The 13334-nt window shown below is 34.6% G+C and overlaps 1 protein-coding gene across 1 annotated transcript; it reads right to left on the reverse strand.

The window, feature by feature from the left end:
* Positions 1–225: 225 nt before the first annotated feature.
* LOC121800789 (protein BIG GRAIN 1-like B) lies at positions 226–5526 on the reverse strand. Its single transcript, XM_042200289.1, has 2 exons — positions 5071–5526; positions 226–297 (listed from the first exon to the last, which is right to left on the reverse strand). Exons 1-2 carry the CDS (start codon positions 5524–5526, stop codon positions 226–228), a joined length of 528 nt encoding a protein of 175 aa, XP_042056223.1.
* Positions 5527–13334: the final 7808 nt, after the last annotated feature.

Consider the following 13334-nt stretch of genomic DNA (forward strand, 5'->3'; position numbering starts at 1 on the left):
AATTCATGAATTCCGAGAAATTGGATCTCGGCTATTACAGATATTGCGGCTCAGGCAACGTTAGCGCTTCAATTCTTCCTCGGAGGAAGGGTATTGTGGACAGGCTGTGGCGACGGATGGTTACTGAAAAAGGTGACGCTGGATCGAACTGGGGTGGCTCCCACAGCTCGGTAACCTGGCGCCCCGTGCCTCCAACTTGGCAACAACCTCCATAATTTTACGTCCTCAGGGGGGATTCAGATCTGCATTATCAAGCACACGGTTGTTGGCGTTGGCGTCGGTCAGTGAACATCTCACCTAAAATGAGTCATTTTCACTTTTAGCAAAAAATAACAACTTTCCTCTATTTTACTTTATTTTTTTTGTCAATTCTCCACTGTATTATCTCATACTTACACTCCTCAACTTAACTCTTTCAATATTACTTGTGTTTTTAAATCATGTGTCCAAAAATAAACGTATTGCTTATAACGGAACGGATGGAGTATAAAAGTAGGTAACGTTGCCTTTTTTATTTAACATTTACTAATTCCATATATGAATTAGCTATTCAATATTTTAGTTGCATAATAAATGTCACACTTTCATTTTTAGTTTATCCACAAAATATGTCAATTCTTTTTTGAAAGTACTCTATTCACATTAATATATACTCCATCCGTCCCCAAAGAATATGCACTTTGGGGACGGCATGGGTTTTATATGTAAAATTGGTAAAGTAAGAGAGATGTAGAGTATAAAGGTAATTAAAGTATCGTTAATGGAGAATGGGTCACACCTCATTAGAAAAAAAAAACTTTCCAAAATTAGAAAGTGCATATTCTTGTGGGAGGATTAAAAAGGAAAAAGTGGATATTCTTGTGGGACGGAGGGAGCATGTTATTTTCTCTTTCTACTTGACAGTTGACACACAAACAACATATCTTAAAATTATGCGTCATTATCTAAGTGTGACATCAATTATGTGATGGATGAAGTATTTTTTACTAATTGTTAAATTTTAAGTTTTGCAATATGTATTTGAGTATACATATAATTTTATTTGTAGTATTATCAAGGCAAAACACATCCTTAAGTCCTTATACTTTGATTGTTTATTTCAATAGGTCCTTATAGAATTTTTTCTGTTTTAGTAAATCCGTGTACTTTTATATATATATATATATATATATATATATATATATGGTAGTGTTAATCTCCTTTTCCTCCCTTAGATTTAAGTTCCTTCTTAATGTGGGTCGTTGGATTTGGTGGATGGAGGGACAGGATGAAATCCCATTTTTTAATCCCGTGTTGCATTATATGGTGGATTTTGTGCATTATATGGTGGATTGTGTGCATTATAAGGGTAAACTAGTAAAACAACAAAATTGAAAACCACCCAAAACGGAAGGAGCGAATTTTCAGCGAGATTTTGATACAACCTTCCATCTACTCACTCTCTCTCTCACTCCAAACGTCTATCCCTCTCTCTACGTCTCTGCAACTCGTCTTCCCATTTTCCACCACTCTTCAAACCCTAGCCGCCACTGTTTTTCATCGGGTATCTCCAGAAAGTGATCGTTTTCGTCGGTTTCACTCTCCAACTCTCACTCCGGTAGCTCGCGAACAAATTGTTGAAGGCGTCGACAAGGTAGGGTTGCAAAAGGTTTCTATGATGTTCGATGTTAATTTGAAGAAAATGGGGTGTGATGAATTGTTGATGGTAAATTGATGTGATTTCCTTTTGAAATTATGTATAGGAATCCCACCGGATCAGAAGCAATTGATTTTCGCCGAAAAGCAGCTTGAAGATGGCCTAACAATTGCTGATTACAACATACAGAAAGGTAATTCTCTCTCTCCATTTCTAGATTTAGTTATGTTGTTACGCTCTGTATTCTGATTAGCGGAGTGATGAATAATTCTGTAGAGCCGACTCTGCATTTGGTATTGAGGCCTAGGGGAGGTATCATTGAGCCTTCGCTTATGGCATTGGCTAAGATCTACATCAAGTAGTCTTCGTTGGCGCATTCGTCGACAAATTTTGTAAATGGGTGGAAGGGTGAATGTAAAATTCTTGTGTGCATTATTTGATTGTTTGGGTACATTATTAATTAATGATTACACATTATTTATCATGTATTATCCATTATTTGACTGCTTGTGTATATGAGTGATTGGGTGAATGTAATATTCATGTGCGCATTATTTGATTGAATATGTGCATTATTTATCTAGTAGTATACATTATCCATCATGTATTAGGCATTATTTGACTGCTTGTGTACATGGGTGATTGGATGAATGCAATATTCCTGTGCGCATTATTGGATTGAATCTGTCCATTGTTTATGTAGTAGTATACATTATTTATCAAATATTAGGCATTATTTGACTGCTTGCTGAGGGACGTGGGTGAATGGGTGAATGCAATATTCCTATGTGCATTATTTGATTGAAGTTGTACATTATATAGCTAGTACGTTACATTATTTATCAAGTAATAGGCATTATGTGACTGCTTGTGTACATAGGTGCATGAGTGAAAACCAGAATTCTCAAATCTGCTTGTATAGTATTCCTTTGTGCATATCTGATTGAATTTGTACATTATTTAACTAATAGTATAAATTATGTATCAAATATTATGCATTATTTGACTGCTTGTGTACATATGTGAATGGGTGAAAGTCATTTTCCTTTGTGCATTATTTGATTGCTTCTGTACACTATTTATCAAGTATTATACATTATTTACCAAGTATTATGCATTAATTGACTGCTTGTGTACAGGTGTGAATGGTGCATTATATGTACATTATGTGTATAGGTAAAAACTACTCCCTAGCCGAGATGATATCTGAACCCTAGATGAATAAGTGAAACTCGTGCATTCAATTGGTCATCCTCGTTCGACTTCTTCTTGCCTTCCTTATTGCATACAACATAATACGAGGTTGTAACGTCGTCCATCTCTAGGGATTGAAATTTCTGACCGTTGTACATTATTTAGCTATTTCTATGCATTATTTATCTTGATTTATGCATCATTAGACTGCTGTTGTACATGATTCTAAGAATGAATGCAATATTTGTATGTTCATTACTTGAGTGATTCTGTACATTATTTGACTATTTGAATGCATTATTTATCATGTTTTATGCATCACGTGGTTGTTGTCGTACATACTAGACCCTAGCCCCTAGGCTTGTTAAACCCTTAGGGAAAACAAGAAATGTGCGCCAAACATCGAAACACGACACAACTTAAATTAAACGGGTCAGGATAAATATTCATTTCATATTACAAATAATGCATGACAGAAACTAAACTACGCATTATACTACACTAAAATGTTATTTATGTATGTCTGTTTTAAAAAATACCTACGCGCTATGCATGTGCAACCCGAGATGAATTACTGCTGCTCATGTATTTGGACAACTTTTTTAAGACTTAAAACATACTACACCCTAGCCCCTGGGCTTGTTAAACCCTTAGGGAAAACAAGAAACGTGCGCCAAACATCGAAACATGGCACAACTTAAATGAAACGGGGCAGGATTTACCTTTTTGTAAATTATTTACCTTTTTTATGCATTATTTATCATGTGTTAGGCATTATAAATCTGCTGTTTTACATGGGTCAATGGGTCAATGCAATAATTGCATGTTCATTATTAGATCGAATCTGTACATAATGTTGATATTTCGATGCATTATTTATCATGGTTTAGCCATTATGTGACTGCTGTTCTACATGGTGCAAAGAGTGAATGCATTATTTGTATGTTCATTACTTGATTGAATCTGTACATTATTGGGCTTTTTCTGTGCATTATTTATTAGTACATCATGTATTAGTTTTTAGACATTATGTTGTACCGCTATTACATACAACATAATACCATGTTGTAACATTGTCCACCTTCCGCATCCTTTGTTTGCTTATATAAAAAACAACAGCGACGCCATATAATCAAAACCAGACAAAACGGCTAAGAAGATCAATACATGGCAGTTAACATATCATGCATTATATATTCAATACCATGCATTATCTATAAACAGTTGGTGCATTATATGTTGCTTACAATATGTAAACCCTTAAGGACGGACTAATACTCGCGGTCTTTCGTAGAGGTTGTGTTGCTTACAATATACTACACCCTAGCCCCCAAAATTGGGCAACCCTAGGGGAATGAATGAACCCTAAACCCCAAATAATCAAAACCAGACTAAACGACTAAAAGATCAATACATTGCAGTTAACATATCATGCATTATATATTCAATAACATGCATTATCTATAAATAATTGGTGCATTATGTGTGTCGGCTTAAACTACTACCCTAGCCACGCCAAAATCTAAACCCTTAAGGACGGACTAATACTCGCGGCCTTTCGTAGAGGTTGTGTTGCTTACACTATACTACACCCTAGTCCCCGGAATTGGGCAACCCTAGGGGAGTGAATGAACCCTAAACCCTTAACGACTGACCTATTCATGAAATTCTATAACATATACAAACAAACCCGCTCATAAAACCTATACATTGCCGTTCGCATATCATGCATTATATAATCAATACCATCCATTATCCAATAACATTTGACGCATTACTTGTAGCGGTTTAAACTACTAACCTAGCCATACCGAAAATTAAATCGTAAAGGAATGCCTCATACTCGCGGTCCTTCGTAGAGGTCGTGTTTCTCACAGTATACTACACACCTAGCCCCCATAATTGGGCCACCCTAGGGGAATGAATGAACCATAAACCCCACATTCACAAACTGGCAATCATGTTTCAATATAAAGCTACGCGCTATGAATGTGCAACCCCAGATGAATTACTGCAGCTCGTGTATTTGGACAACGTTAATTAGACTTAGAACATACTACACCCTAGCCCCTAGGCTTGTTAAACCCCTAGAGAAAACAAGACACGTGCGCCAAACATCAAAACACGGCATAAGTTAAATTAAACGGGTCAAGATAAATGTTCATTGCATATAACATATAATGCAATACAGAAACTATACTCTGCATTATACTATACAATATGTAGATTATGTATATCACATATAATGCATCGTCGTCTTCGTCTTCATCGAAATTTCGATCGACAACCTCGTGTTTGATGTGAGGATTTTGATTTTTCCTCTGATAATTCCTCAGCAGATCTCTCGCCACCCCCTCGACGCGACGGTTTTGATCCATGACGGGCGCCATGAGCTCATCGTTGATCACGCTTCTGATGTTGTTCATGTTGTTGTGATTCTTCGTGGAAACGTCGCGATTTGGTGATGATTTGTTGCTGATTTCTGATTGTAGTGATTTGTGGCGGCGATCGTCGTCGACAATCACGCTGACCAGAGATAATCTCACGGATCTCTTTGCGCCGGCGGAGTGGTTGCCTCTAGACGACGGCGTTTTGCTGAGGCAGGATCGGGAGAACGACGAAGCGGAGTAGCACGTCGATGCGTTTGTGGATTTCAGCAACGACGACACGTCACCGCCAATTTTGCTCTTCTTCATATTTCCGTCGGCGAAGAGCGAGTTCAGGAATTCGGCGAGTTTGCCGCCGGGGGAAATCGACTGCTTCACATTCTTCAATTAAACCCGGAAGAATGGAGTAACAATTCAACGAAATCTGCATAAAATATTTTGCTAAACTGCTGGAATACTTCATTCAGAAACGTTATTACTTCATTGGATAAGGTTTTTACTTCATTCCAGTGGGACTTCAAATGCTTCTACACATACTTCATTCCAATAATTTATTACATCATTCCATGTGTTTATTACACCATATCAGCGTTGTGGCGGTGGTGATAGATATTGTAGAGAGAAAGAACGGCACGCAACGGCGAAACCGCATTGACGTACTGGAATGAAGTAATAATCCTACTGGAATGAAGTAAAAACCTACTGGAATGAAGTAAAAACCTACTGGAATGAAGTTAAATCTTCGTAACATGTTAGTATGACTTATTTACCTTCGGATGAATTAAAATAGGCTCGTGATGAAGGCGAAAATAATTGATAAATTTGTGTCTCTCATCCATAAAAAACTAGATCTAAAAACTCTAATTTGGTATGGTTCGGTGGTTCGATCTAAAAACCCCTAAATATCGTAATAACCCTATAACCAAATCTGGACCACACATATTTCTAATCATGCGGTTGAGATTCAAACTTAGATTTACTTCATAAAAAAAAGCGCGGGGTAAAACTGTCATTTCCCTCATTTAATTTCTGAATTTCGCCAAATATCACGTAAAATGATAAAATGATAAAATTATATGTTTATTGCATAGAATGATAGTTTTTCCGGATAGAATGATACTCTGAGTTGATAAAATGATACTTTTGACTAACTGATAAAATGATATGTTTATTGCATAGAATGATAATTTTGCCGGATAGAATGATACTCTGAGTTGATAAAATGATACTTTTGACTGACTGATAAAATGATAGGTTTATTGCATAGAATGAGAGTTTTGCCGGATAGAATGATACTCTGAGTTGATAAAATGATACTTTTGACTGACTGATAAAATGATAAAATGATATATGTTAGGTTTATTGCATAGAATGATAGTTTTTCCGGATAGAATGATACTCTGAGTTGATAAAATGATACTTTTAGCTATAAATGTTAGGTTTACTGCATAAAATGATAGTTTTGCCGGATAGAATGATACTTTCAGCCGATAGAATGATAGTTTTGCCGGGTAGAATGATACTTTCAGCCGATAGAATGATAGGTATTTTTGGTGTATAAAATGACATTTTTGTTTAATAAAATGATACTTTTACCTGATAAAATGATCATCTAAGCGGATAAAATGACAGTAACCTTATAAAAATGATACTCTGAGTTGATAAAATGATACGTTTACTGCTTTGTAGGTTTGTATATTATGTATTGTGACGATTATATTTGGTTTATTGCATAGAATGATAGTTTTGCCGGATAGAATGATACTCTGAGTTGATAAAATGATACTTTTGACTGACTGATAAAATGATAAAATGATATATGTTAGGTTTATTGCATAGAATGATAGTTTTGCTGGATAGAATGATACTCTGAGTTGATAAAATAATACTTTTGACTGACTGATAAAATGATATATGTTAGGTTTATTGCATAGAATGATAGTTTTGCCGGATAGAATGATACTCTGAGTTGATAAAATGATACTTTTGACTGACTGATAAAATGATAAAATGATATATGTTAGGTTTATTGCATAGAATGATAGTTTTGTCGGATAGAATGATACTCTGAGTTGATAAAATGATACTTTTGACTGACTGTTAAAATGATAAAATGATATATGTTAGGTTTATTGCATAGAATGATAGTTTTGCCGGATAGAATGATACTCTGGGTTGATAAAATGATACTTTTGACTGACTGATAAAATGAGCGAAATTCAGAAATTAAATGAGCGAAATTTGGATACGTAAATTTTATCATGAGAGAATGATATATTTACCTCCGCGCTTTTTTTATGAAGTAAATCTAAGTTTGAATCTATACCACGTGATTTTAAAAATGTGTGGTCCAGAGTTAGTTATAGGGTTATTACGGAAATTGGGGTTATCATTATAATGCACTCATATATATATATATATATATATATATATATATATATATATAGGGTAGTGTTAAACTCCTTTTCTCCCCTTAGATTTAAGTTCCTTCTTAAATTGGACCGTTGGATTTGGAGGATGGACGATCCGGATTACATTCCAAATAATCATCCCGTAGTTCATTATTTAGTGTATTTCGTGCATTACGAGGGTGAATTAGTAATTTCGTGCATTATGAGGGTGAATTAGTTCATTATTTGGTATAATCTATTCATTATTAGCCGATGTGCTTACATTATTTGCCTATGTGCATGCATTATGTTCATCTCTGTTTTTAATTGTCGAATAACAAATGGAATAATTGTTTATTCATTACCTCATATAATCTATGCATTACGTTCATATGTTATTGCATTATTTTCCTACCTCCATGAATTATGTTTACTTCTGAATAAACAATTATTCCATTTGTTATTCGACAATTAAAAAAAGAGATGAACATAATGCATGCACATAGACAAATAATGTAAGCACATCGGCTAATAATGAATAGATTATGCCAAATAATGAACTAATTCGCCCTCATAATGCACGAAATTACTAATTCACCCTCATAATGCACGAAATACACTAAATAATGAACTACGGGATGATTAGCTAGGAATGTAATCCGGATCGTCCATCCTCCAAATCTAACGGTCCAATTTAAGAAGGAACTTAAATCTAAGGGGAGAAAAGGATTTGAATACAATCCTATATATATATATATATATATATATATAGGGAGATGATCAAAATAAGTATGTGTTTAAATCCAGAAATGCAGACCAAATCTTGGCCCTAGGATTAGATGATCTAATGGTCAATAATTAACCAAAAACACGGAAGGTCATAATTAAGCAATTTTAGGTCATATTATAATATTTAGGTTTAATGTCATGCTAAGATCGTTTTAGGTCATGCTTTGTTAGCATGACCTAAAAATTACCTAATTATGACATAAAAGTGCCCTAATTATGATATTGTTCTGCGTTTCTGTATTTAAATCTAGTTTTGCATAGATCAAAACCCTATATATATATATATATATATATATATATATATATATATAGGGATGTATTCATTTCCTTTTCTCATATTTCCTCCTATTTCCTTCTTGATCTTAACCGTTGATTTTCGAAATCCTATGGCCTAAATTTGTTTGTAAAAACATTAAATTAAATGATTACAATACCCGAAAAGGGCTAAATAGGAAAGTAATATGTGGGTTGGTTATGGAAATTCCATAATTCACGCTTATGAAGATCTCGGCGGTTATTCATCCCTGCAACACGCTCCAGACGTGAAATTCTCCACACTCCCCTCGCTGCAATTGATTTTTTTCGATCATCATTGTTTGCAATTATCGGATATCCGTTAACGCGCCCTCGTCGTTAGTATTTTTTTCTCTTGTTTGGGATTGCACCTTCCATCTTCAGCGTGTTTAATTAAGTGCAGATGTATCAGAAAGCTCTTAAGGCTGACCCTGCATACAAGCTTGCAGCGGAATGCTTGGCCATTGTTTTAACGGACCTTGGAAACCAGCTTAAAGCTTGTTGGTAATACTCAAGAGGGAATTCAGAAGTATTACGAAGCTATCAAAATTGATCCACACTATGATGTAATTCAACATTTTCCTGACTTCCATGATTAGTTTTCGTTACTTGATTTTTTGTTCTGGTATTTGAATTTTGATGTATAACTTCATTGCCTGCAGCCTGCTTATTATAACCTCGGTGTCGTCTATTCTGAAATTATGCAATATGACACAACCCTTAATTGCTACGAGAAAGCTGCAATAGAGCGACCTATGTATGCTGAAGCATATTGCAACATGGGCGTTATCTACAAAAATCGTGGGGATCTGGAGTCAGCAATTGCCTATGTATGACACAGCCATTCCTGTGTCATAATGCATACGAATTTATCGTGTTTCGTTGTTTGGCACACGGTTCTTGTTTCCCCCAAGGGTTAATAAGATTAGGGGCTAGGGTATAGTACGTACACATTAATTACAAATTGTAAAACAATTCGAATAATGCACCAAATTGTAGCGAGTAATGCATATTATTGACTGTATAATGCAAATTATGTGAACTGCAATGCATACGAATAAGATGTACCATGATACGATGTTTGGCACACGTTTCTTGTTTCCCCCCCAGGGTTTAATAAGACTAGGGGCTAGGGTATAGTACGTACACATTAATTATAAATTGTAAAACAATTCGAATAATGCACCAAATTGTAGCGAGTAATGCATATTATTGAATGTATAATGCAAATTATGTGAACTGCAATGCATTCGAATAAGATGTACCGTGATACGATGTTTGACACACGTTTCTTGTTTCCCCCCAGAGTTTAATAAGACTAGGGGCTAGGGTATAGTACGTACACATTAATTACAAATTGTAAAACAATTCGAATAATGCACCAAATTGTAGCGAGTAATGCATATTATTGACTGTATAATGCAAATTATGTGAACTGCAATGCATACGAATAAGATGTACCGTGATACGATGTTTGGCACACGTTTCTTGTTTCTCCCCAGGGTTTAATAAGATTAGGGGCTAGGGTATAGTACGTACATATAGCAACTTCTTGTGTCTTGCATTAGGTCATGTTTTTGTTATTGGAACTTTATATCTGTCATAATGCAACGTTTGGTTTTTATTTAAAGAAGTCAACTTTGTATCAGTTGTGTTCTGGTGAATTATTTTGTTTATTCCCAATTTTTTTTCTAGGTCATAATGCAACGTTTTAGTAATGGATATATTTGACTATATAATGATCATAATATCAGTTTATGTATGACAACATATGGTATTGAGTAATGGATATATTTGACTATATAATGATCAAAATCTGAACTGCAATGCATACGAATAAGATTTACCGTGTTTCGTTGTTTGGCACACGGTTCTTGTTTCCCCCAAGGGTTTAATAAGATTAGGGGCTAGGGTATAGTACGTACACATTAATTACAAATTGTAAAACAAATCGAATAATGCACCAAATTGTAGCGAGTAATGCATATTATTGACTGTATAATGCAAATTATGTGAACTGCAATGCATACGAATAAGATGTACCGTGATACGATGTTTGGCACATGTTTCTTGTTTCCCCCCAAGGTTTAATAACAGTTTATGTCTGACAACATATGGTATTGTGTAATGGATATATTTGACTATATAATGATCAAAATCTGAACTGCAATGCATATGAATAAGATTTACCGTGTTTCGTTGTTTGGCACACGGTTCTTGTTTCCCCCAAGGGTTTAATAATATTAGGGGCTAGGGTATAGTACGTACACATTAATTACAAATAGTAAAATAATTCGAATAATGCACCAAATTGTAGCGAGTAATGCATATTATTGACTTTATAATGCAAATTATGTGAACTGCAATGCATACGAATAAAATGTACCGTGATACGATGTTTGGCACACGGTTCTTGTTTCCCCCAAGGGTTTAATAATACTAGGGGCTAGGGTATAGTACGTACACATTAATTACAAATAGTAAAATAATTTGAATAATGCACCAAATTGTAGCGAGTAATGCATATTATTGACTGTATAATGCAAATTATGTGAACTGCAATGCATACGAATAAGATGTACCATGATACGATGTTTGGCACACGTTTCTTGTTTCCCCCCCAGGGTTTAATAAGACTAGGGGCTAGGGTATAGTACGTACACATTAATTATAAATTGTAAAACAATTCGAATAATGCACCAAATTGTAGCGAGTAATGCATATTATTGAATGTATAATGCAAATTATGTGAACTGCAATGCATTCGAATAAGATGTACCGTGATACGATGTTTGACACACGTTTCTTGTTTCCCCCCAGAGTTTAATAAGACTAGGGGCTAGGGTATAGTACGTACACATTAATTACAAATTGTAAAACAATTCGAATAATGCACCAAATTGTAGCGAGTAATGCATATTATTGACTGTATAATGCAAATTATGTGAACTGCAATGCATACGAATAAGATGTACCGTGATACGATGTTTGGCACACGTTTCTTGTTTCTCCCCAGGGTTTAATAAGATTAGGGGCTAGGGTATAGTACGTACATATAGCAACTTCTTGTGTCTTGCATTAGGTCATGTTTTTGTTATTGGAACTTTATATCTGTCATAATGCAACGTTTGGTTTTTATTTAAAGAAGTCAACTTTGTATCAGTTGTGTTCTGGTGAATTATTTTGTTTATTCCCAATTTTTTTTCTAGGTCATAATGCAACGTTTTAGTAATGGATATATTTGACTATATAATGATCATAATATCAGTTTATGTATGACAACATATGGTATTGAGTAATGGATATATTTGACTATATAATGATCAAAATCTGAACTGCAATGCATACGAATAAGATTTACCGTGTTTCGTTGTTTGGCACACGGTTCTTGTTTCCCCCAAGGGTTTAATAAGATTAGGGGCTAGGGTATAGTACGTACACATTAATTACAAATTGTAAAACAAATCGAATAATGCACCAAATTGTAGCGAGTAATGCATATTATTGACTGTATAATGCAAATTATGTGAACTGCAATGCATACGAATAAGATGTACCGTGATACGATGTTTGGCACATGTTTCTTGTTTCCCCCCAAGGTTTAATAACAGTTTATGTCTGACAACATATGGTATTGTGTAATGGATATATTTGACTATATAATGATCAAAATCTGAACTGCAATGCATATGAATAAGATTTACCGTGTTTCGTTGTTTGGCACACGGTTCTTGTTTCCCCCAAGGGTTTAATAATATTAGGGGCTAGGGTATAGTACGTACACATTAATTACAAATAGTAAAATAATTCGAATAATGCACCAAATTGTAGCGAGTAATGCATATTATTGACTTTATAATGCAAATTATGTGAACTGCAATGCATACGAATAAAATGTACCGTGATACGATGTTTGGCACACGGTTCTTGTTTCCCCCAAGGGTTTAATAATATTAGGGGCTAGGGTATAGTACGTACACATTAATTACAAATAGTAAAATAATTCGAATAATGCACCAAATTGTAGCGAGTAATGCATATTATTGCCTTTATAATGCAAATTATGTGAACTGCAATGCATACGAATAAAATGTACCGTGATACGATGTTTGACACACGTTTCTTATTTCCTCCCAGGGTTTAATAAGACTAGGGGCTAGGGTATAGTACGTACAAATAGCAACTTCTTGTGTCTTGCACTAGGTCATGTTTTTGTTTTTGTTATTGGAACTTTATATCTGTCATAATGCAATGTTTGGTTTTTTTTTAAAGAAGTCAACTTTGTATCAGTTGTGTTCTGATGAATTATTTTGTTTGTTCCCAATTTTTTTTTCTAGGTCATAATGCAACGTTTTAGTAAAATAATGCACTAAAATGTCTATTGCAGAATTGATATCCGATTTTAATATTCCATGGACCCTGAATTCTGACGAAATGATTAAATTAAAAAATTCACTTATTGGAATAAATAATGCCGCCCGTTGATATGTCTTATTCAATACAAAATTTTAAATAATAATAATTTCTTGGTAAATAATGCAACGTTTTAATCAAATAATGCACTAATTTATCTAATGTTGAATTTATATCCAGTTGAAATATACCAAGCACCCCTGAATTCTGTCGCAACGTTTATATACACTT

This window comes from Salvia splendens, chromosome 4 (genome assembly GCF_004379255.2).
Source record: "Salvia splendens isolate huo1 chromosome 4, SspV2, whole genome shotgun sequence".
Classification (NCBI taxonomy): domain Eukaryota; kingdom Viridiplantae; phylum Streptophyta; class Magnoliopsida; order Lamiales; family Lamiaceae; genus Salvia; species Salvia splendens.

Excerpts from the sequence above, each read along its gene's own strand:
- LOC121800789 (XM_042200289.1), bottom strand. The coding sequence starts at position 5,526 with ATGAAGAAGAGCAAAATTGGCGGTGACGTGTCGTCGTTGCTGAAATCC. Across the intron at positions 298-5,070 it reads AAGACGACGATGCATTATAT|GTGAGATGTTCACTGACCGA; the intron begins GTGATATACATA and ends GACTCATTTTAG.